This window comes from Molossus molossus, unplaced genomic scaffold, assembly GCF_014108415.1.
Source record: "Molossus molossus isolate mMolMol1 unplaced genomic scaffold, mMolMol1.p scaffold_m16_p_3, whole genome shotgun sequence".
NCBI lineage: Eukaryota > Metazoa > Chordata > Mammalia > Chiroptera > Molossidae > Molossus > Molossus molossus.
In genome coordinates this window covers 73,096,505-73,122,669 of record NW_023425366.1, presented here as the reverse complement: position 1 = coordinate 73,122,669, position 26,165 = coordinate 73,096,505, and the positions used below count along the sequence as shown (strand labels likewise).

At 34.6% G+C, this 26,165-nt stretch overlaps 1 protein-coding gene across 6 annotated transcripts; it reads left to right on the top strand.

Annotated features, from left to right (window-relative positions):
- The first annotated feature begins 59 nt into the window (after positions 1–59).
- Positions 60–26,165, top strand: GIN1 (gypsy retrotransposon integrase 1). Of its 6 annotated transcripts, none has more exons than XM_036280846.1 (8): positions 60–126; positions 7,696–7,841; positions 9,464–9,657; positions 11,538–11,843; positions 17,784–17,975; positions 18,074–18,250; positions 18,740–19,025; positions 25,587–25,945. In XM_036280846.1, the coding sequence occupies exons 2-8, from the start codon at positions 7,703–7,705 to the stop codon at positions 25,859–25,861; spliced, it is 1,569 nt and encodes a 522-aa protein (XP_036136739.1). In that variant the 5' UTR covers positions 60–126; positions 7,696–7,702; the 3' UTR covers positions 25,862–25,945. The 6 variants fall into 6 exon arrangements, with proteins under 6 accessions (XP_036136739.1, XP_036136741.1, XP_036136742.1 ...); XM_036280848.1 differs by having other exon boundaries at positions 70–126; positions 11,805–11,843; positions 25,587–26,165; XM_036280847.1 differs by lacking the exon at positions 60–126 and adding an exon at positions 3,014–3,142 and having other exon boundaries at positions 25,587–26,165.

The following is a 26,165-nucleotide window of genomic DNA, read 5'->3' as shown; positions in this document are numbered from 1 at the left end:
GACCGGAGCTCCCCCGCTCCTCTAAGCAGCCTCCTCTTAACGACCCGGGTAGTTCCGCTTCCGGCAGCACCAGATAAGTCGCGAGAGGAAGCTTAAATCCTGTCGCTTGCATTTAGGACCACTTCGGTGAGTGGTCGTTCTGGGTGTGCTTTATCATACCTGATTAATTTTAAAGTGAGACGTGACCTGACAATAATTTCTAAACCATTCTCTTCCACTAGCCTAGCGAGGGTTTAATTGGAGATTGCGCAGGCGCCCTTGGGGCGGGAGGGCCTTGCTGGGGCGTTGCGATGGCCCCCGCCCGCAGAGCAGAAACCGGGCGATTTCCGTTTTCGGGCCTGGGGAGGTGCTTGCTCCGTGTCTCCGAGTTTTACTTAATGGTCGTTTTTTCTGTGCTAAATTTAGCCAGACCTCGCCTTGAAGATGTAGTTAACGAGCCGCTTAAACGCTCTGGAAATGCTCTTTTTCAGTTTAGAGTAGCGTCCGAGACGACGAGCAGATTCCCAAGTTGAGTGCTGCCCTTGGTCGGCATTAAAGAATTCTCCTCCTTTACTTTATCACGATGGTCAATCTGAAATATTACCCTTTTGTCCCCAATTAAAATCTGTACGGAGAGAAATGCTAGCTCAAGGGAGAATCTTGTCCCATTGTTTTAAAGGAAAATAACCATTTTATCTCTGGGTTTTCCTTAAATGGGCGTTTTTGAGCTAAAGGAGAGAAATAATTTTCAAAATGGCAATTCACTTTTTCACAAGTGGCTTCATTTTTATGCATCTGGAGACGACATTTTTGTTGAACGAATGTGTATGTTGAACTGAAGCAGATTATAGAGAAGTGTCTGGTGTGTGTAGATTTCCCAGTCTTTGACATTGCATAAAATTGTGTTCTTACAATTTTCAGAGATAAAAATAGAATAATTAAGAGGTAAAATTCTGATCATAAGTTGACATGTTTATTGAAATATTACTGATTTTAAGTTTTCAAGTTGAAACACATGCATATAGCTTTTAGAGGTTTAAATTGGTAGCCTTGATGGGTTTTGCCCTTTGTGAAACAGTTAAATCCTGGTTTTATTTAAAATGATATTGTGTTTATTGCACACTCAAGATAAAAGTATTAAAGGAATTAAGTAATAAATATTTACATGGGTATTCACTGATTTTATTTGATGTTGTATAAGTGATAAAGTGTAAAACGTTCAGCCAAATATGACCCTGACATTTCCTCTTGCAAAACTAGAAGTTGTAATGAGCCACCTTCAATATCTTTTCTTATTCTTACTTGTTGTATTTTTTTTAAATATATTTTTATTGATTTTTTTCCCCCAATCTTCACCTGAGGATATTTTCTTTTTCTATTTATCTTCAAATAGAGTGGGAGGGAGGGAGAGAGTGGGAGAGAGAGAAAAACATCAAAATGAGAGAGACACATCCACTGGTTGCCTCCTACATGGTTGAACCACAACCGAGGTAGTGCCCTTGACCGGAATCGAACCCATGACCTCTTGGTAAATGAGTCAACACTCACCCACTGAGCCACACCACCTAGGGTCCTACTGTTTTAATACACAAGCAATATTTTAACAAAAATTCATGAAACAAAGAGCATATCCAAAAAAAAGCCTAATATAATCTTCATATTTATTGCTCAAACTACTTAACTGTCCCTTGTAAATGATATCTTCATTTAATAATATTTGGGCACAGGAAGATTGTTTGTTCTGAATATTACAGCATAAAGCCATTTTCTTATTAACTGTGCAAATGGATGGTTTCAAGGGACCAATAGTGAATATACTTCGAAAATAAAAAAGAAAAAATCTACTGGTTTTTTAAGTTATTCTGGTATGTAAATATAAGATATTAGCAGCAAACTTTTATTTTTTTATTTTTCTTTATTGCTTTTAGAGAGAGAGGAAGGGAGAGAGCTAGAGACATGGATAAGAGAGAACATCCATTGGCCACCTCCTGCATGCACTGGGGATCACGCCCAAAACCCAGGCATGTGCCCTGATAGGGAATCGAACCCATGACCTGTTGGTACATGGGTCAACATTCAACCACACCAGCCGGGCTACCAGCAAACTTTTAACCATCTACTTAACACTACTTTTGTGAACTGATTTTTCTTTTGCATTTTCTGTTTGTCCTTATCATCTGTTTCTACTGCCAAAACTAAAAGCTTGAGAACCCCATTAGACTATAACCTTATTATAAAGTATGCAACTGTTGAGTCTTCTGGGTTTCATTGTTAGTAAGACATGATAAACGTTGACAGAACATAGTAATCAACCATTAATGAAAAGAATGAGGTTTTTCTTTTAATGTTTTTATGTATTTTTTAGAGAGAGAGGGAGAGAGAAACATCAATTTGAGAGAAACATCCTGCACGCCCCCCTACTGGGGATTGAGCCTGAAACCTGGCATGAGCCCTGATTGGGAATCTGACTGCAGCCTCTCAGTACATGGGATGTCACTCAATCCACTGAGACACACCAGCTGGGCAGAATGAGGTTTTTAAATCTTATTCCTTGTAAATATTTTGAGAAAAAGGATTCTCTGTTACTTTGAACAGATTGATATGGATGATAATACTTAAATATTTTAATAATAGTAATTATATATATATATGACTTGTAAAAGACTTTTCAAATTCATTACTCATTGATCCACATAATTGTGAAAAAGGACCGATATGTATTACGCCCTTTTTCCAAATGTGGGTACTGAGTCTTAGGTAACTCGCACACTACAAATTCTGACTCCTAAAAGTCTTACCTTCTTAGCACAGTGTACTTGTAGTGCAATAGAAGTGGTGTTTTTCCCAAAGTGAACTTTGGAATGTGTGCCCTCTTTTAGTTCAGTGCTACCTCTTCTATTAGGAAATGCAAGTAATTATTTCTTTAATGACAAATAGTTGAATGTCCATTGTGTCCCAAACACTGTGTGAAACAATGTAAACATTAAGAATTAATAAGAGCTATTCCTTATTTATAATTTAAATTATTTATTACAAAATCACTTTATAACTTTTCTAGCAGGGACCTGAACCAAGTATAATGAAAGCTGAGATGACAAATAATTAATACCTGGTGTAGCAGAGGGAAAAAACCAACATGAAATTTGAAGCAACAGAGACCAAGGTTCACATGTCAGCACATGGACTCACTAACTGTTGCCTTGAGTAAACTGGATAATCTCTCTGAACCTCGTTTTCTTATCTATAAGATGGATATAAAACCAGTACCTACTTCATAGAATGTTGTGAGGATCTTCACAGTAAAGTACTACATAAATGTTTGCAATTATTTTTAAAATTGCTTATGTAGTTATTTAATTTTTTTTTTTTTTTTTTTTTTTTTTTAGGAACTTGTTTTCTCCCTATAGTTTTGGCCTTCCAGATGTCATATAAGTAGCAGCAGCAGATAGTGTGCTGCCTTTGTGTCTGGCTTCCTTCACTTAGCCTCAATATTTTGATATTTAGCTATGTTATTGGGTGTAGTAGTAGTAGTTCCTCATCAATTCTGAGTAGTATTCCACTGTGTGGATCTACCACAATTTGTTTATCCATTCACCAGTTGAACATTTGGATTGCTTTCAGGTTTTGGCTGTTATGAATAAAGCTTCTAGAAACATTCACATACAGATTTCTGTGTGGACATATACTTTCAATTCTCTTGGGTTGAAACTGGCCAGCATGTAAACATTTTGTATTTTTACAACAATTCTCTGCATCCTTGGTAGTACTTAGTATTTTAGGTTTGTTTTGTTTTGTTGTTGTTGTTGTTTGCCATTTTGATGGATATGTAATGGTATCTTATTGTTGTTTTAATTTGCATTTTTATTGTCTAATGGTGTTGAGTATCTTTTCATGTATTTATTTGCTACCTATATCTTCTTTGAAGAGTGTCTGTTCAAATCCTTTGCCCATTTTTAATATTGGATTTTTTTCTTATTATTGAGCTTGGAGAATTCTTTATAAATTCTGGACAAAAGTTCTTTATTATATTTGTACTGCAAATATTTTTTCCCAACTGTAATTTCTTTTTTATTTCCTTAACAGTATCTTTAAAAGAACAAAGTTTAAGCCCTGGCCGGTTTGGCTCAGCGGTTAGAGCGTCGGCCTGCGGTCTGGAGAGACCCGGGTTCGGTTCCCGCTAAGGGCACGTACCTCGGTTGCAGTTTGTCCCCGGCCCTGGTTGGGTCGTGTGGGTGGCAGCCACTCGATGTGTCCCTTTCACGTCGATGTTTCTCTCTGTCTCTTCCTCTCTTACTCTCCCACTCTATCTGAACAAAAAAAAATAAAAAAAAAAATAAAAGAACAAAGTTTAAAACTTTTTATTTTATGAATGGTCTTTTTGTTTGCTATATGGGGACCTAAGCTTACAAAGATTTTCTTTTTTGTTATCTTCTAGAAGTTTTATAGTTTTACATTTAGGTCTATGACCCATATAATGAGTAATTTTTACAGATGGTGCAAGATATGAGTTGAGGTTCATCTTTTTTCATATTGATGTTTACTTGTTCCAGCATCATTCCTTGTAAATATTATTCATCTCTATTGAATTACCTTGGCACTTTTTAAAAAAATCAATTTATTATTTCTGTGTGGCTCTGTTTCTAGACACTCTATTCTGTTCAATAGGCCAATGGCTGTCATTTTGCCAATACCACCTAGTCGTGATTACTATAGATATACTTCGTAGATATTGCAGGTTCAGTTCCAGATCACCACAATAAAGCAAATATCGCAATAGCAAGTCACACAAAATTTTTGTTTTCTCAATACATATAAAAGTTATCTTCATACTATACTGTAGTCTATTATAAGGTGCGCAATAGCATTATGTCTAAAAATATGTACGTACCTTAATTTAAAAATATTGCTAAAAAATGCTAACCATCATCTGAGCCTTCGGTGAGTCATAATCTTTTTGCTGGTAGAGGGTTTTGCCTTCATGTTGATAGCTGCTGACTAGGTGATTGCTGATGGTTGTTAGGGGTGGCTGTGGCAATTTCTTAAAAGACAAAAAATGAAGTTTTTTGCGTTGAATGACTCTTCCTTTCATGAACGATTTCTCTGTAGTATACAACACTGTTTGATAACATTTTACCCACAGTAGAACTTCCAGAATTGGATTCAGTTCTCACAGGTCCTGCCACTGCTTTATTCACTAGTTTATGTAATATTCTGAGTTCTTTGCTGTCATTTCAGCAGTCTTCACAATCTTCTCCAGGAATAGTTTCCATCTCAAGAAACTACTTTCTTTACTCATCCATAAGAAGTGACTCCTCATCTGTTAATGTTTTATCATGAGATTGTAGCAATTCAGTCACATCTTTAGGCTCCATTGTTAATTCTTGTTCTTTTGCTATTTCCGCCATATGTGCAATTACTTCCTCCATTGAACTCTTCTTGGATCCCTCAGTGTTATCCCTGAGGGCTGAAATCAACTTCTTCCAAACTCTTGTTAATGTTGATATTTTGACCTCTTCCCATGAATAACGAATGTTCTTCATGGCTTTTAGAATGTTGAATCCTTTCCAGAGGTTTTCAGTTTATTTTGCCCAGATCCATCAGAGAAATCACTATGGCAGCTATAGCCTTATGAAATATTTCATAAATAGAGTCATGTAGCGCACAATGACTTTTTATCAACGACAGACCACACATACGACGTTGATCCCGTAAGATTATAATGGAGCTGAAAAATTTCTATCATCGAATGACATCATAGCATCCTAACAACCTAACACAATGCATTACTCATGTGTTACTGGTCTATATGTTTACTATACTAGATGTTTTATTGTTATTTTAGAGTGTACTTTTTATACTTACATAAAAAAAGTTTGCTTTTAAACAGTATGCAGTGTTACACCAGCAGCAACCTCATACATCTCGTGTTTACTGCTTTTCTTGATTGCATCATTTTCTTTTGTGCTTGATTTAATCTCCTGTTGTTATACAACATGCATGTTATGCATGTTATGCAACATGCTATACAGGCTTGTATCCTAGGAGCAATAGGCTATACTATCTAGCTTAGGTCTAGAGTAGGCTGTACTATCTAAGTTTAAGTACACTCTATGATGTTAGCATAGTGACAAAATTGCCTAAAGATGTATTCCTCAGAACTATCCCCATTATTAAGTGGCACATGACTGTGATAAGACTTGAAGGTCAAATTACTCCTTGATCCATGGGCTTCAGAATGGATGTTATGTTAGCAGGTATGAAAACAACATCAGTCTCATCGTACATCTATATCAGAGCTCTTAGTTGATCAGATGTATTGTCAGTGAACAGTGATATTTTGAAAGGAATGTTTGTTTTCTGTGCAGTAGTTCTCAACAATGGCCTTAAAATATTCAGTAAACCCATGTTGTAAATAGATGTGCTGTCATTTAGGCTTTCTTTTTTCACTTATAGAGAGAAGGAAGAGTAGATTTAGCATAATTCTTAAGGGTCCTGGGATTTTTGGAATGGCACATGAGCACTGACTTCCTTAGTCCCTAATGAAAGTCAGCCTGTCCTTTGAAGCTTTAAAGACAGGCATTGACTTCTCTCTAGCTATGAAAGTCCTAGATGTCATCATCATCTTAACCATTTTAAAGTGTACAGTTTAATGGCATTAAGTACATCTACATTATTATGTAACCATCACCACCATCCATCTTCAGAATGCTTTTTTTCTTGCATAACTAAAACTCTGTACCCTTTAAACAATAATTCCCCCATTACTCTCATTCAATACACCCTGACAACCACCATTATAACTTCTATCTCTCTAAATTTAACTACTCTAAGTTCCTCATATAGGTGGAATTATACAGTATGTGTTTTTGTGATTGGCTTATATTAGCACAATGTCCTTAAGGTTCATCCATGTTTCAATCTGTGTCATAATTTCTTTCCTTTTTAAGGCTGAATAATTATTCCATTGTGTGCATATATCCCATTTTGTTTATCCATTAATCCAGTGATGGAAACTTGGGTTGCTGCCACCTTTTGGCTATTGTGAATAATGCTGCTATCAACTTGGGTGTCAAAACAATCTCTTAACCCTAACAGAATGTAAACTTCATAAGGGTTGAGAGGATATATGTCTTGTTTATTATTGTATCTCCATTGTGTGTCTGACATATAGCAGGAGCCCAATAATATTTTTTCAGATCAGTGAATGAACCTCATATTTGTCTCTAGCAACTGTCTTGTAATTCCTTGCCTTTAGAACTAAATTTAAGCTTAGTAAATACACTTTCTCAATGCCCATTCATTTTATATCCCCTGAGGTCTGGTTTCCACCTGCCCTGCTCTACTCTATTGCCAAACCACTAGACACATTTTAGTTCTGATATTATATAATCTCTCCTCTGTTTAAGAGCTCTTTATTCCCTAGACTTCTATGACCAGAATCTCTTCTGGATTTTTTTCCTATTTTTTTGGCTAACCTCATGCTGCTGAGGGATTTACAATATATTTGGCAGAGAGACATGTAAACTTGTAAGTTCAGTAGTGTTGCAGATTTTATGAAAATGTTACATGTACTGTGGGTATACCAAGGAAAGTGTGCACAATTCTGCCTGAGAGGAAATAGATGTGGTCAGGAAGAATTCATAGATGAGCGTACTTATTGTGAATGTTGAAGGATAGGGATATGTCTACTGTTCTTACTAGGTGTACTTTACCTAGGTCCACAATGGTCCGTAGTGGGAAAAACGGTGACCTTCATCTTAAACAGATTGCATATTATAAACGAACTGGTGAATATCATCCGACTACACTGCCAAGTGAGAGAAGTGGAATAAGGAGAGCGGCAAAAAAATTTGTCTTCAAAGGTAAAATTAAGGCCCCAAATCTTGAATACAGAGTTAATACACATGCCTCTCCATATGTATTCTTGTGGAATCCTGAAAATTTCTGTAGAAATTAGTTGTTGTTAAGCAATTACCAGTGGAATTGATGATGCCACTCAGTCAAAAGCAAAATAAAAATCACACTAAAGTTAACTGAAGGCCAATAAGCATGAAAAGGGCATTTAAAATCATAGACCAAAAATGATACCATGAGAAAAACACACAACACTTACCTAAACTAACCTTTCCTGCTAAAGCCTCAGATGATTCCTATTCTAATGGTGCATTTTGAAGCACTCTTATCAGTATCAGTGAAAAACTTACTCGATGCTTAATATTAAAATATTGACAAAGTTCACTTGTTTGTTTACTATATTTATTTCTGTGGTCTCCTGCCACTAAATAATTTCAGGATTACATTTATTTTTGGACTTTCAAATCCCTCTGAATGGGTTAAATATTAGAAAGGCAGTAGAATCTATATCTTGAAATTTTATGAAATTTTTTACCTCTTTCTCCTCTTCCAAAGGGGAAGGGAAGAGAAGTTTGGAATGAGATAAGTAAGAAGTACAGTCACCAGGTAACTAAATGAATGTTGGTGTTATTAATGAGAATGTTGCCTATAAGTACAGAATTAGGCTTTCCTCAAAGCAAGTAAAGAAAATTCTAAGAAAATAAATAAATACCTGTTCATTTCTCCCTATGTACATAACATCCCTTCCAATAACTCCCTTAAGCTTAAGAACAGGCACACCTCTTAGACTGAAGTGAGAATTCATTGATTAATTTATTTAATCATTCATGTAAAACCCAAGTTCCTAATGTGTACAAATCACATCTGGACCTTGGGGATATATCAATGAATAAGATAGATAAGGTTCCTGCTCTCAAGTTGCTTACTTTCTAATTCAAGTAAGGACTGTTCCACTCAGCATGTGCTTAATTAAGTTTATTGTAGTTTAATGGTATAATCTGGAGTTCAAACAGTTACCTCATCCATACTGGAGAGGTGGTGGTTCTCTCCCTGCCCTGGTTGTTTCCTTGATTCTTCTCAGGTGTCCTTCAAAGGAAAACAGAACTATCTTGAAGATTAATGTTCTCTCACTTTCTGGCTTTGCTAACCCCACCTCCAACTTAAATCCAGAAAAATTTAAGAGAGGTTGTTGCTTACAAAAATGTAGTTATGATGAAGTACTGTTTTGGAAAATTCTGTTCCTGAAGTGGCTTATCTGTACATAATTCACTTGCTAATTCATGCCATTTTTAGGAGATACCTTCAGATATTTTTCTAGAGTGAGTAACCCATGGAAAGAAAATTGCATACTCCCATAGTTCTGTGCTTTGGTGAGCAAGATGGTTCTACTTGTATTGCTAGATACAAAGTTACAACAGCTAGAGCTCCTCTTACATATCTAGTAAGTGTAACAGCTGAGGACCTTTCAGATTGTGTATTAGCATCATTACAAATAAATATTCTGTGTTAGAAAAAAGTTTTTAATTTTTTTAAAGAAACCTCATGGTTTAAAGATAAGGCTATGATGATCTTAAAACTATATTGATCTCTAAAAATTGCAACTATATCTTTTTGGTATCATTTATTCCAGAAAAAAAGTTGTTTTATGTTGGAAAAGACAGAAAACAAAATCGTTTGGTAATTGTTTCAGAAGAAGAAAAAAAGAAAGTCCTAAGAGAATGCCATGAAAACGACACTGGAGTCCATCATGGCATATCCAGAACCCTCACTCTAGTGGAATCCAATTACTATTGGACTTCTGTGACCAATGATGTCAAACAGTGGGTATGGCTGTTATTTAGAATATTTTGAATAATGTCTCTGTAATAGATATCCAAAATTCATTATTGCTCCAGATTTATTCTGGATAGCAGTTCTCATTAAGTACTTCTTATGTGGGTAGTTTTTACACAGAAACATTTAGGGAGTTTTATTTTTCTTCAGAATTCTTCTGTAAAATCACTCAAGTATAATTAGAACTAGAACAAAACATTATTTAAACATTATTTTTAGATAGATTTTTTTTTAGAACCAGATTTTCCTCATTGACCTCTTTTGTATAGGCAGAATATAAATGGGCTTGAAATTACTTTAACTAAATCATCACCTCTTTGATGGCAGTCATCCAATCTTGATGTGAATTCTTGAGAGGTGAAAATTTCATAAGTCAGGCCCTGTGTGTGTGACATTTTCATCTTGCATAGAAAATGTCAAATATGGCAGAAACCCAATACCAACTACATGTATTATCAAGTTGTGAAGATAATGAAATTAGTCTGAGTTTTATAACTTTATAACCCACTAGAACCTTCAACTTCTTTAAAAAAATTTTTTTTTTCTTTTCTGATTTTACAGAGAGAGGAAGGGAGAGGGAGAAACAGATAGAAACATTGATGAGAGAGAACATCGACTGGCTGCCTCCTGCATGCCCCCCAGTGGGGACTTGGCCCACAATGTGGGCATGTGTCCTGACCAGGAATTGAACTGGCAACCTCTGGTGCTTGAGTTGATGCTCAACCACTGAACCACACTAGCTGAGCACCTTCAGTTTCTTATAATGAAAAATTCACCCAGAAATTATGGGATTCTTGCTAGCAGATCAACTGATTTCTACTCTTTCTAGTATACTCAATTTTCAAATGGTAGGAATTCCTCGATATGTATGTGAGATTCCTTTAATAATTGTAATAGTGCACCAAAAAGACTGTTGTTTTAGGCATAAAGAACTAAACCAACATTTAATAAAGTTTCATTTATGAGTTATTTGTGTATGAATCTATGCAGGTATTCCAAAGATCTCAATATTTGTATTTGCCTTTAGAACCTGCCACAGTTCCTTACAAACATTTGATGAAATCTTTATCAAATTCTTATCATTTGAGAATGGATGTAATTTTTGGAAATAACCAGAGGTTATTTATATATGAGTTGGAAAATAAAAACTTTGATCAAAAGTAACTATACATCGATGTTTCTCCCTCCTTCTCTCTCTCCCCCACTTCCTCTCTCTATTAAAAAAAAAAAAAATCCAATAAAATTTTTTAAAAAGTAACTAATGCGATAAGATCCTTTTAAAATTTTGTTCAGGAGTTGGTTTGAAAGTAGTTTCCAAAGTAGAATGCTAGAAACATGTTGAGCAATGACTCTATAAGTCAATCAGTTGATCTCATCTCATTCACATGAAAGACAGCATGGGCTTTGTTTTTGTCCAGTCTCTTTTCCCAGGACCTGAGGAATTTTTGGTATCTATAAATATTGTTTGAATAAAATTATGTGTTAAGAAATATTTGTTGAAGTAGATGAATGAATGCATTTATTAATAATAATTTTTTAAATCTTTTGCTTATAGAAATTAATACATATTTACATATTGATTTAAAATTATAGCAAACTTGTTTTAAGATCTAGTCATAAGTATTTATTGAATGTAAACCAGAATGATGTTCCATGTGAGTAAGACTCCTTAAGATGGTTGTTGAATAGTATAGCAACTAATATTTATTTATTATCTTGAATAGGAGGTTTTATTTTATTCTAGAATAGTCCAAAGGTTTTTTCTTTAAAATACAAAGTACCTATTAACTATTAAAGTTCAGATTTATAAGACTGCTTTTATGTTGAATATATTATCATTTTCATGTCTTTATTGTGTGCCTATTTTGTAGGTATACGCTTGTCATCATTGTCAAGTGGCAAAAAATACAGTTATTTTAGCACCTAAACAGCCCCTTCTGAAGGTGGAAAATCCATGGAGTATAGTTACTGTTGATCTAATGGGCCCATTTCATACAAGCAACAGAAGTCATGTATATGCTATAATCATGACAGATTTGTTCACGAAATGGGTTGTGATTTTGCCTCTATGTGATGTTTCAGCATCAGAAATTTCTAAAGCTATTATCAATATATTTTTCTTATATGGACCTCCTCAGAAAATAATAATGGACCAAAGAGATGAGTTCATTCATCAGGTAAGACAAACACCTTAGGTCTAGGAGCATATTTTGTTTACTATTCTGTGTCCAGCACACCTATAGATTATAGGATGCTTAATACGTTTCAATAAATTGCTGCAAATATAGAGGCTTAATATTTTATAGTATAGAGGTAGTTGTACTGGAAATTAAGAGACCAGAATTTTAGTACTTTTTGGGCCTCTTAGTAATAGTAAATCTATCTTCAGGTTTCCTCAAACTGACATAACGTGATTGGACCAAATAATCTTTACCTGTAGCATAAAATTCTGATTGACACATAGAGGGAGAATTGACTAAATGATAAAATATATCATGTTCATGAATGAGAACATTCAATATCAAAAGGTATCGATTTTTCCCAAAATAATTTATGTAATTAATAAATGTCTAATCAGCATTAAGAAGGAGGGAGTTTTTCCCCTTACCCTGGCTTTTTTCCAGATTAAACTTAACCTGAAAGAATATATATGAAAATTCTAAAGTAAAAAGGAATAGAACTACCACACTTAAGATATATTTAAAAATCTGGCCCTGGTCCTTGCCGGTTTGGCTCAGTGGTTAGAGCATCAGCCTGTGGTCCAGAGAGACCCAAGTTCAGTTTCCGCTAAGGGCACATACCTCGGTTGCAGTTTGTTGCTGGCCCTGGTTGAGTCGTGCATGAGGCAGCCACTCCAGGTGTCCCTTTCACGTTGATGTTTCTCTCTCTCTCTTTCTTCCTCTCCCCGCCCCACCATTCTATCTGAACAAAAAATGGAAAAATGTCCTTGGGTGAGGATGAAAAAAAAAAAAAAATGTGACTCTGGCTGGTTTGGCTCAGCGGTTAGAGCGTCGACCTGCAGATCCAGGAGCCTCGGGTTCGATTCTGGTCAAAGGCACGTACCTCGGTTGTAGTTTGGGCCCTGGCCGGGATCATGCAGGAGGCAACCAATTGATGTGTCTCTCTCCCATCGATGTTTCTCTCTCCCACTCCCTTCCCCTTCCCCTCCCATTCTGTCTGAAGATAAATGGAAATATATCCTTGGGTGAGGATTAAAAAATTAAAAATGTGTGTAATTGACAGGGTAGTGATGTAAGAAGAAAATCAGAGCTAGCCACATAATATGAATTTAGAAACAAAAAAGAAATACAACTGACTTTTTGTTTTTAATCACTAGAGATGGAGATAACTTTCTAAGCTTAGGAACAGTGGTGTACATTTTAGTGGGAAACATCACCAAATTTGACTACATAAGATTTAGAAACATTGTGCTAAAATAGCCAAAATATAAAGGCCAAAAAGTAGACGAACAAAAATAAATCATATCCATGCAGGAAAGGGTTAATATCTTTATTATAAAATATTTAAACAAAAATTTAAAATATAGTCAATGGCAAAAACAATTCACAAGAGGGAATAAAAATGAGAAACATGGAAAAATGTTCAAACTCAATAGTAATGAAAATGCAAATTAAGACCATTGTTTGCTTATCTAATCAATAAAAATAGTAATAATACCAACTAGACTACAGGTAGAATGATACAGTCTTACATTACTGTAGCACTGCAACTTGAAATTAACTTGTTTGTAAAATAGTTTGCTGGAGGTTCATTAAGAGCCATAGATATATTTTGTCTTTTAGTTAGCAATCCTACTCCTAAGAATTTGTTATAAGGCAATAATCTAAAGTATTAAAAGACTCTTATTTTAATTTATTTATTATAATTATCACAGTGCTATTTATTTTAACAAAATACGGGAAACAGCGTAAATATCCCCAAAAAAGGAAGTGTTTTGGAAAAATATGCCTAGTCACATGATGAAATAGGATATAGCCATTAAAAATGATGTTTGCAAAGAAAGAAAAGGAAATGACATGAACAGTGTTTACAACATGTTAAATTAAAAACCTGAGTAAAGCCCTGGCTGGTGTGGCTCAGTTGGCTGGAGTGTCATCCCATACACTGAAAGGTTGCAGGTTCATTTCCTGGTCAGGGTATGTACCTAGGTTGTGGTTCAGTGCCCAGTTAGTGTGGCGAAAATGGGAGGCAACCGATCCATGTTTCTTTCACACATTGAAAGAAATGTCTCTCTCTCTCTCTTTTCTCTCTCTCCTTTCTCCCCTCCTTCAATAAACATATCTTCGGGTAAGGATTAAACAAACAAACAAAAATCTGAGTAAAGAATTTTATTACATATATATTATATATTTATATATTGACATAGATAATTATGTAAAAAATAGATATAAAAGAACTAAAATAGAAACCCATAAGTTTAAGCATGGTGTTTTTTGTAAGAGTAATGAGATTATAGGCTTTTTTCTTAAATTTTTAGTTTATATTTAATATCATGTTGCTTTTATACTTTTTAGTGATTAAAAATACATCATCATCTGTTGCTTTTGTGATATAAATTACAAGTGCTCATCAGTAATTAGCTCTCCTAGTCTTCAAACATAGACAGCTCCTAGTCTCTTGCAGGTAGCCAAGCCCAAGTAACTAGATCTAGCCAAAGAGATTGAATGGATAGATGTATGCCACTCTCAGCCCAAGGTAGTGAAAACTCATGCCCAGTTCTTCAGTCTCCTAGTCTTACTCTTTTCTCTGGAGAATTGACAGAATATTCCAGATATTATACTACAGGGCGGTGGAATTTCTCATGCAGAATTGCTGAAGAATAATTGCACTGTGAAGAATAGTTGCACTGGAGAGACATTCTGACCTACAGCTTACTTTGAATGAGCAAGCAAACTGTTGCATTAAGCCACCAAGACTTTAATGTGTTTTGTAACTCCAGCATAATCTTGCCTACCTTGACAGACACAGCAGTGGTCTGCAAAATAGGGTGTATAGGACTATTTTGTGGGATGACAATATTAGAACTTCTGTTTATATTTCTTTTTTAGCTAGTAAGAAAAAAAATAAAACTTTGCTAATAATGTGGGCAGATTTATAATAGTGCCCTGAATCAATAAGGCAAATGATTGTGTGTTATACCTGGTATGTGAAGGTATCTTAAGAGAAAAGTGAAAATCCACAATGTATAGGAATGCACAGGAATCCTCTGACTTGCTTTCAGCAATAATTGAATTCATGGCTATTGTCTAGTTTTCAGCAAACTATAGAATAGTCAGGTGGCTTAAGTTTCTTGCAATAAAACATGAAAATATCAATAATGCAGTCACCTATCAACCATAGGAAAATGACAGAGCTGACATTTCTAATTAACTTGTGGGTACTAGCACTTTCATAGACATATTAATGAAGTGACTATAAATGTGAACTAATCCAGTCTGATAGGAAATTGGCCACCAAAATTCAAAATTATAAAGAACACTATTTGAAATATTAATTCACTTTCGCCTTTCTTAAAGAGGAACTTCTCTAAGTGCATATAGTGTTTCAATATACTAAGTAATGACAGTATAAAGCCAATATGAATTAGCAGTTTTCCAGTCATGTTCAAATCATGTGATAATCAATCCAGGACTTCGAAATTTTTATCAAAGCTAACAGTAAATGTTTATAACTCTTTTAAGAGGTTTAATAATAACAAAAACTAAAAATCACATATGATTGGGAAAATGTGTTCTGTTTGCTATGATTTAAATGGCTTAAATGTTGTACAGAAAGCATAATGGTTACCAAGTAAATGTTCTATTTGGTCAGCAAATACTAACAGAAAACACTGCTAAAGTATTACAATAAGATTAGGACAGTATACACAAAGTGGGAGGTTTATGATATAGTTGAATGAAAATACGTGTTTCTAACATAACTTGGCTTAGAGTATTTGCTAAATTGTTTCAATATACAAAGGATACTTTGTAAACCTCTGAAGAAAATAAGTTATCTTCAGATGTAAAATTCTTTCTTTTTAAAAATATATCTTATGGAAAACCAAAATTGTAGCCACTAGTGGAATGTCTGGTTTGATGGGGAGAAAGAAGGGCTATTGGGATAAGGATATTAAAACAGCATCTCACAAATGGATTCAATGGCTCATTCCTAGGCAGTTTCTTGAAAGAAAGAAGTTGAAGCATTTTCCAAAGGTCAGTCATTTAAAATAACTGATTATGACCTCAGAATAAGGCTGACCCAAATATACCTATTCTCTGAGATTTCTTTTTAATTACTTTAGAATTAAAAGGAGATAGCTTACTTGTACAATAGTATGTTAGCTAGTAATTGTATTCAGCCACAAGTAACACAGAACACCTCTCTTCTTCCTAGTAATAAACTTAAGTACTAGAAGACCAGGCTGTCTGAGGTTGAAAGGGTAACCCTGATTGTCACTGGGAACTGATGCTTGTAGCTTACTGTTCCACCATCTTTAAGAGGTGACTGTCAATCTTGTGCTTCCAGTATGGCTGCCAGAGCCCATGCCAAAAAGTCTACATTTTAGGCAGAAAGAGGGGAATGGGAAATGGGCAAAACAAACAAACAAACAAAAAAAACAACTAGTACCAGCTGAGTCCATCCAACTATTAAAAGCCCAACAATTCCACTGACATCTTTTTGACCAAAACTGTATCCATATGACTGCCCCTATCTGCAAGGAAGCGTGGGAAATGTGGTTTTGTTTTTGTTGTTTTCCCTCATTTATTAGCTTTACCCTTTTATTTTGATACTACTTTTATTCTTACAATTAAGCAACAAGAAATGTATTATTTTTAAAAAACAACAACAAGTTTATCATTCCAAAAGTTTACCCAATTAGAAATAATAAGAAAAGTAATCTGAAGAGTAAGGTAGGAAAAATAAGTTATTTTACATTTAATAGGCTTACTGTTAGAGTTATAAATTTTCTAAACTCATTTTTTTAAAAGATTTTTAAAAAAAATTCTCACCTGAGGATATTTTTTTAAGTAGAAAGGAGGGAAGGAGAGGGAGGGAGGGAGAGAAAGAGAGAAAAAGAAACGCTGATGTGAGAGAGAGACATCAGTTGGTTGCCTCCCGCACAATCCTTACTGGGGCTAGGGATCCAACCTGCAACCCAGGTATGTGCTCTTGGCTAGGAATTGAACCCATGACCCTTCAGTCCTTGGGCCAACACTCTTGACTGCTCAGCCAAACTGTCCAAGGCTTAAAGATTTCTTCTATTGATTTTCAAAGAGAGAGGAAAGGAGAGAGAGAGAGACAGACAAACAGAGACAGAAACATTGATGTGAGAGGGAAACATTGATTGACTGTCTCCTGCACACCCCTTACCAGAGATCAGCTCTTAACTCTGGGCATGTGCCCTGACCAGGAATTGAACTGGCGACCTTTTAGTGCACGGGACAGGACCCACTCAGCTGAGCCACACTGGCCAGAACTCAAAACTCAATTTTGACTCTTTTTAGGCCCTGTACATTATAACAACAGTAATAGTAACATTGAGTTATAAATTGCTTAAATACTTTCCAAGAATTGTTTTAAGTCGTGTTTACTCTTTTAATCCTCAAAAGAGTCCTGGGTAAGATTTTCCTGATTTTACAGATGAAGAAATTGAGTACATATAAATTTGGTGACTTGGCCAAGGCCATATAGATGTTAATTGGATTATATGAGCTATGGTCTTTTTGAGGAACTGGCTACTGAATTAAAATGTTATTTGAACTCGGAGTTGATGTCAAATTCTGTTCTTCCACTTCCTTGATGTATGTATGTCTCCTGCAAGGCACTAAACTTCCCAAAGCTTCAGCTCTTATCTTTAAAATGAGGTTATTATAACCTTATGTGATTGTTGTAATGTATAATGACAATGTAAAGCACCTACTGCATTGACCAGCACATACTAAGGACTCAATAAATGAAAATTACTGTTTTAAACAACAACAAAAAATGTATCGTTTTATATAGAATGGCTGTGGTCAATGCAAAAAGCAAGATTCAGTTTCTTTTGAAACCTTTTAATCAAGGGAAAAATAAAATAACATTTTAAAGTCAGCTTTGTTTTATATATTTTTCAGATCAATGTTGAACTGTGTGGATTGTTTGGCACAAAGCAAATTGTAATTTCTCGTTCCTCTCAAACTGTTAACCAAACTGAAGGTATACCTAACACCATAAAAACATTTCTTTCCAAACACTGTGCTGACCACCCAAACAACTGGGATGATCACCTATCAGCTGTTTCCTTTGCCTTCAATATAACTCATTTGGTATGTGCTTTTTTATAATTTTATACTTTTAAGTTAATATTATTCCTTGTCTCTATAAATGTTTTATTGCAAATTGTTGTTTATTTTTCTTAAAATAGGAGCCTACTAAAAATACACCATACTTTCAGATGTTTAATCGAAATCCTTATGTGCCTGAGACTTCAGATGATCTCCATGAAATGGATGGTGATAATACAAGTATGTTTGCCAAAATTCTAGGTGCAATTAAAGAAGCTGATAAAATAATGGAGAATAAGACAACTTCAGTGGGCCAGGTGATTCTATTTAATAGAAAACTCTATTATAGAATAATCTATAAAGTCATCTTTTAAAAAGTATCGTGTATATACACATGGATACACACACAAACACACACACACAGATATACCCTTAAACCAAGTTCTTTTTCTACCGAATTCTGCTTGTCTTGATTGAACATTGTGCTGACTATGAAATTCTGAGAGACAGTTATGGGAAAGCCATTCATTTTGGAACCAAGTAGAGCAGAATTTAAATCCCTGGTCTTATTGCTTTCCGGTTGTTTGACTTGGCAAATTACTTAACTCACCTCAGTTTACCTTGCTTGTCAAATTGGGGTAATGCTTACTTTGAAATATTGTTTTGAAATTAAATGGGATTCATGCCTACCTTTTAAGTAGCATCTCAATAAATAACCATTCTGTTATGTTATCTGCATTTACTTCAAGAAACTGTAGCTTTTCCCTCCCTTGGTTCTCTTTCTCTTTTCCCCCCCACACTTTTAGATGGAGAGTAACAACGTTGATGAAATACATAAAAACAAAATAATTATTAAAAAGAAACCAAAGCAATTAAATCCATTTCATCTAAAAGTGGGTCATGAAGTTTTAAGGCAAAGGAAAAACTGGTGGAAGGATGGCCGTTTCCAGTCGGAATGGGTTGGTCCTTGTGTCATCGACTATATTACAGAAAGTGGATGTGCTGTTCTGAGAGACAACACGGGGACTAGGCTTAAAAGACCTATCAAAATGTCTCACCTTAAGCCCTATGTAAGAGACTCCAGCGAACAAGGTAACTATCTGTCACTTCTCTACATGTTTACTTCCTTTGAATGAGGAGAGAAGTTAAAAATAAAACTCCATACCCCTGCTGGTTAGGTTTTCTTTTCCCTTTTATAAAATTTGGTATAGTTTGAGATCCCAGGTAGTCTGTTTTATTAGAATGTGTATTCTGGAACCATTGGGAATGTAAGAGATTTTATTTTGATTTCTTGTGTGCTTTTCACATATTTCCCCACATTCATGTGGCAGATACTGAACCTATTTCACAGCAGGGAGAGTTATGTGTTCTCTCTTTTCACATTCAGTATTTTAGGAGCAACTTTGTGCCTCATTTTAGCATGGAAAAAAAAAAAGTGCAACATAATTAATGCCCAAACATACATACTGTCCAGAATCCTGTTGTGAGATCCATTCATTAAAGGACTTCAAAATTTGTGATTAGTTTTTGATGTTGCGTCATGGTCAGGTCACGGGGGTACAAGGGAGAGAGGGCAGAGTGGGGTGTACTCAGAATGTTATAAGGTGCTATAAGAAGAGGTGATAACACCCTAAACAAGGTTATACTTTACCCCAAATGTAGTTCTGAGCAGTCAAGATATCTTGATTTCTCTAACCCTTATTTTATAAACTAAAGCTAAATGACATTTGCTCTGGATTTCAGATTAAATCCCACTTTTTTGAGACTGTTGTTTTGTCCTAGTGTATCTGCTCCCTAGAGTTTTTCTGTGGTGGATAGCTGAGAGGGAGTTCATTGGTACCTTAGCCAGTTAACTGCCTTTTCTATGAAGAATGCTCAAACATCAATATTAATTTGAATGTGAATAACTATTAATGGAAAAATACAATTTAGTATAGTTTTAAACAGTATAAAGCAACTGAGTTACTTAACAGTCTTCAGTAAATTATAATTAGAAGAGTAGCAGATGACTTACACTTTATAGGATATAAAGCCCTTGGGGTCTGTTTATTCAATAATAGTTCAATTGTGCTTCTGATCTGGATCACAACTGTCATGTTAGAAGCTCTTAGTACCTTTCCATCTGCTTGTGACAGACCCTGTTGCTTTAGTTGTAATCTTACCTTGGACTGTTCTAATTCTGAAAGCTCACAGTACCTTCATTCTCTTTGTTAGAAGATAAGCACTTTATTTCTTTAAAAAAATTTTTTTCTTTATTGATTTTTAGAGAGAGAGGAAGGGAGAGGGAGAGAGAAACATCGATGAGAGAGAACATTGGCCACCTCCTGCATGCCGCTCACTGGGGATTTGGCCCACAACCTGGGCATGTGCCCTGGCATTCAGCTTCCTTCTAATGTGTTAACTTTCCTTCATTAATACAAAATTTATGTTTAAAGTGTTGGTGTTTTAGGATTTGTTCAATATTTCACAGTTCACTCTTGCCAAAGAAATGAAGCCATTTTGCTACTCCTGAATATTTCAAATCCAATTGTATAGAACAGTTTTTAAAAAGAGGCAGTATAATCTATACATCATGCTTGAATTCTCTGCAGGTACCTTTCCCAGTAACATAAAGGAAAATGCACTTTTAGTACTAGTGTACTCATTAGGATCGTGAGATTGGTGGGTAAACTTGTTTTTTTCTTGTTAACCAAGCAAGTGTTGATCTGGCAATCTTGGAATCTGGTTCTTGAATACTATTTGGTCCTTTTTGTATGTTTCTCTTATATGCAGAAATTCAAAATAATATGATTTCTGCATTTTCTTTTTCAGTATCACATATTTTCCTGAAAATCTTCACCTCAGAAGCTGATTTTAAAGAGTCTTGAACTGAATTTAAACCAAACAAAATATCTTTGAATAAGCACTTTATTCTTTTATTTGACATACATTTGGATGAGATATAGCCAAAAGAACTATGGATTTCTTTGTACTTGTCATTGTTACTTTTACCAGCTCTGAGATTTCATAGTTGTATTAAAGGCTCGCTGTCCAACGCTGATATGCTTCTGTTGCCAAAGTCTTATCCATTCTTATCTAGAACATAGTGTAGAGAGAGCACATTCCGTACTACATCTACAATGTTTCTCATTGTTATTTTAAGCAATCCTGTCATTTTGTCTAGTTCAATGACAGGCACTTTTTCAAGACTCGTTATTGTAACAAGAATTTTATGATATTACATAGTGTCTCTTTGTAATAATGCTCCCCTTTGAAATGAAAAATGTTATTGAACTATTATTTTATCCATCATAGATTTTAAGTAGTTTAATTTATTTGTTTTGTTTGGGGTAGAAGTTATTGTGATTTGTGTCTGCCTCAAAGATTTAGTGTGATTGCCATTCACAGTTTGTGAAATGGTTTTCATTATATTGTAAGTTTCCTATTGTTGTCATAACCAATAATCACAATTTTAGTGGCTTAACACAACACAAGTTGATTATCTTTCAGTTCACTAGCTTAGAAGATCCAACATAGGTCTCACTGGGCTAAAATCAAGTCATTGTTAGGGTTCTGGTCTCTTCTGTAGGCTCCAGAGAAGAGTCTATTTCCTTGCCTTTTTCACCTTCTAGATCTAGAGGCTACCCACACTGCTCAGCTTGTGGCCTTCTTCAGCCAGCAATGGCAGGTAGTCCTTTTGACATCACATCACTCCAACTTCCTGTTCTTCCACATTTAAGGACCCTAGTCTTTGGGCCCAGCCAGATTCATTCAGATCAGCTGGTTAGTAACTTTAATTCCATCACTGTCCTAGTTCATCTTTGCCATGTAAGGTAACATAGTCACAAGTTCCACACATTAGTACATGGAGATCTTTAGTGGCCCATTATTCTGCCCACCCACAATATGGCCTACATCCATGAAACAAACAGAGCTTAGTTCCTATATTATCAAGCCCATGATCATGACTTTATTATTTAATGTAATTTATGCAAAGAGCCTCCCTTTGGCCTTTATTATATAATCTCTAAACTCAGTCATTCAGTTATCTGTTATTAGTATTGGTTATTTATTATACTAACAATTATGTACTATCAAATTGTAGTTATTGTTATTGTTATTTTATCATGAGGAGATGTACCATTATGGCAGCACATCCTAATATTTTTGGGAGTATCAGGCCATACATAGGAATAGTCTACTCACCTCTCTATGGAATAAGAAAATTAACTGTTCTGAAACCTTATATTTTTCTTTCTATTTGAAGAAATAAATTGATTTTAACTTATTTTTTCTGAAGGAAATTTAATTTTTTTTTTTTTTTTTAACAGAGTAGCCATGGGAATATCAAGTACAGCATAGGGAATATAGTCAATAACTGTGTGTGGTGTCAGATGGGTATGAGGTTTATTGGGATAATCACATAGTAACTTATATAATGTCTAATTACTGGGATGAATATCTGAAACATAATATTGTATGTCAGCTGTAATTGAAATATTAAAAAAGATGGTAAATAAATAAATAACATTAGAAAAGGTGATATGAACACAAATCTGAAAAAGCCTTAAAAATGTATTTAATCTAATATTTTACTCATTAAAACTGCATAAGGAATAGTATGTCAGAAATACTGATAATACCTTCCTGAAATGTCTTGAAAATACTTAAGTTTCTAAGAAACTAAAGACTTAATTATTTACTCTGGTCGAAACTGAAAAAATATTGCTTTCATCAGATGTCATAATCTTAACTAAATCAATAGATTGAAAAAAGAAAAATACTTAAGTCTCTTGTTTAATGTGACTGAGTATAAAAGTCCTTTAAAAATGTTTAACTCTCTATAGTGAGGACAAAATCTTATCTTGTTCTTTTCAATACCCCTAACTCAGAATTCTAGATCAGCACTGTCCAATAGATATATAATGTAAAAATTTTATGCAATATGTAATTTTAAATTTTCTAGTAGTCACATTTAAAAAGTACAAGTAGGTGAAAAGAATTTTACTAATATATTTTATATAACCCAGTATATCTAAAATATCATTTCAACATGTACATAAAAGAGTTACCTTTCTGTTAATTTTTTATAACCTTTTTTTTTTAAGTTAAAAAGCATTTCTATTGGCTCCAGTAGATTTAGACCATCATAGGAGTTGAAACATATTTGACCTTTCTGAATGAATGAGAATATTGTTTATTTTTTCCTACACAAACAAGGCTTGAAATCTCCAGAGTAGTTTTCTATTGCATATAAAGTGATTTATGTAGAATTCGCTGAATACAACCTTTATTGCAATAAGGTACTTTAAAGTTTATCACATATTTAAAAGGAAAAAGTGTGTGTGTGTGTGTGTGTGTGTGTGTGTGTGTGTGTGTATAACCTCTCTTCTGACAAACAAATGAGTTTGATAACGTATATTTGTTTTTAGGTCTAATATAACTATTTCTAACAAATCAAAGTGGTAACTTTTATGACCTCTACATCTTTACGTATTTTCTCTGTTGATACATGTTTACTGGACATCTTGTCAGAAATACTGATAATACCTTCCTGTTTTATCTGTGTGGAAAAAAGTTTTTGAGACAGAAAACTTCCTTCATCAAAGCTCTCTGCAAGGATTTTTGGAAATACCTTAAATGCTATGGGATCTGCTGTCACTGATACTTTGCAACATAGTACGGCCTTAAACCTATGGAATTCTTTATGGCTTACTAGAAGAATTTTATCAGCAACCCTTTTACTATACCTAATCTTTTTAAGTTCTGTTATAAACCACTACCTAGCCTTCTCCAGTACTAACAGGCTAATAGTGAACTTTGATGTTGAACTTTTAGTAGCAAAATCTAAAAAATGTTTCCATTTCATTGATCCTTTTCTTTAGTGCTGCTATTGGACAAAGTTCTTATGAATTGCACAGTTTACTTTTTACCTTTCAGAATTGTTTCTCTGTTTAGCAGTTCAACCCATACTAACATACAAAAGTCTTTTCTTACCACCTTCAATTATCCATACTTTTTCCATCATAAATATGTATATCTTTATAACAGCATCATGAATCTAATTACTGCATTCATATTAAGAATTGGTGGGATTAGACTTGGAAGACCTCTCAAAATTAAAATACCAAGTACACTTTGACTAATGAAGAACTAACTGAGCAAAACTAAATGTCCACACAAATCCAAGACTACTTATGCCATCTGTTGGTAGAAAACAGCTTTGTTTGATCTATTGAAATTTGTAGATTGAACGTTCTTAATGTGTATACCTCTGTAATTGGAATATGCTCAGTAAGCTTTTCATACATTAATGTGAGGATGGGTAGAGTGGGATTGTGTTCCAGGCTATATTAGCAATTTTATCTGCTCCGAGAAACTTTCATTGGTCTCTAATCTAAATGGGTAATTAATCTTTCTTTTGCTATTTCTTAAACTTAAAATTTGAGGACTCTTGAAGCTTTTGAAATCTTCAAGAGAATCTGTTAATGTTTGGGGAGAAAATACAGAAAGAGAAGGCAGCCTGGGCTGGTTGCTCAGTGGTTAGAGCGTCGGCCTGTGGTCCGGAGAGACCCAGGTTCAGTTCCCGCTAAGGGCACATATCTTGGTTGCAGTTTGTCCCCGGCCCTGGTTGGGTCGTGTGGGTGGCAACCACTTGATGTGTCCCTTCACATCGATGTTTCTCTCTCTCTCTCTCTCTCCTCCCCCCCCCTCCTACTCTATCTAAACAAAATATCGAAAAAGTGTCCTCGGGTGAGGATAAAAAAAACAAAACAAAAGAGAAGGAAGGGATCAGGAGGTTAATCAGCCATGGTGGAAGTGTTTCTTGTAATTAATTAAAATATCAGGTAGGGAGGAATCCCTTTATATACGTTATCCTTTATTTGTAAGGATGTTACTGCTTTGCCATCAGTTTAAAATTAATTTTAAGTGTTTTTTTATAGAGATGACATATTTGCTCAAAATAGAAATGCAAACATGGAAAATGCCTTGTCAGTATTTCAGTATAGATTCAGCAAAACCTTAAAAGTTCCTGAGCATTTTGGTATTCAGTTAGACTTAAGCTAAGCTTTTTATGCTACTTACTGCATTGCAGCCTGTCTGCTTATACAGTCCAATCATATGAGCTTGATTCTAGGAACTTTATTTTTGCTTATAACTTCATAGTATAAAAATTTGATATTATTCTCCTAATATGGGTTCTATAAAGACTAGAGAATTATTCAGTTATAAATGTAAGGATTTAACAATTTTACTTTTTAAAATATCTTTCAAGACCCCATTAATTCACCCAGAAATGTTTTGCAAAAGTATATTAAGGATATTGTGAACGTCAAAAATATAGTTTTATAACTTGTGTTTTAACCTATACCATAATCTCCAGCCCCTTCCACCCACTTGCCCATATCTACCGAAGTCAAGTCAAGGAAACAGAAAAAATTGGCTCTTTTTTAAATCCTTGGTCTTTCCTGAATTCTATATATATAAACTCTCAAGTTTATATATCATTTTATTCATTCTTTGAAATGTTTATTTATTTAGTAGGTAGGAGAACTCATCTTACTAATTAATTTTTATTATTTGGGATTTTATTCCTCATTTATCATTGTTTAATTTGAAATCATGTTTAATTATAATTCTAAAAGGCAAACTTACATTTTTTTCTTCTTTCAGACAGTCTTTACCTCTTACAAGGTTCAGTAGTGGCAGATCATGACTACATTGGATTGCCTGAAATTCCAGTTGGAGCATACCAAGCAAGTATTCTGGTAGAAGACGCAACTATTGGTGTAGTTGATAATGAATTATTGACATCAAGCAAGGATGGTGAACTATTAGAATATAGAGATGCCAAAATCTCTCCATTGATAGAAGATAATTGTAATCTTGAAAAGCAGACATTCAGTCTGTTGGACTCCTCAAACCAAGTCCTTGAGTACTTAAGTTAGTAAATACCAAAATTCATTTACAGTACTTGTTTAGGATATATAACTCCTTGAAACTTGATATTTTCCATCAAAAAGGTTGTATAGGAGAAGTGTCTGGATACACTCTTAAAGACTAAATTCTGTTTACTTCATACCTATTTATTGATCTAAAGTTGTACCGTTTGAATGTCAGTGCGTATACATAAAGATGAAAGAAGCATATCATATATAGAATTCACTTTTTCTTCTAAAAAGGGAACAGGCAAAGAATGCTTGTTTCTTAGGAAGTAAAGTAAATTTCAGCTCAAAACTCTCAAATCTAGTA

What these genes read in the sequence shown, in the direction of transcription:
- GIN1 (XM_036280847.1), top strand. Translation starts at nt 7,703, where the DNA reads ATGGTCCGTAGTGGGAAAAACGGTGACCTTCATCTTAAACAGATTGCA. An exon ending in GAGATGAGTTCATTCATCAG is followed by an intron (nt 11,844 to 17,783) that starts GTAAGACAAACA and finishes TATATTTTTCAG; the next exon opens with ATCAATGTTGAACTGTGTGG. An exon ending in CCTTCAATATAACTCATTTG is followed by an intron (nt 17,976 to 18,073) that starts GTATGTGCTTTT and finishes TTCTTAAAATAG; the next exon opens with GAGCCTACTAAAAATACACC.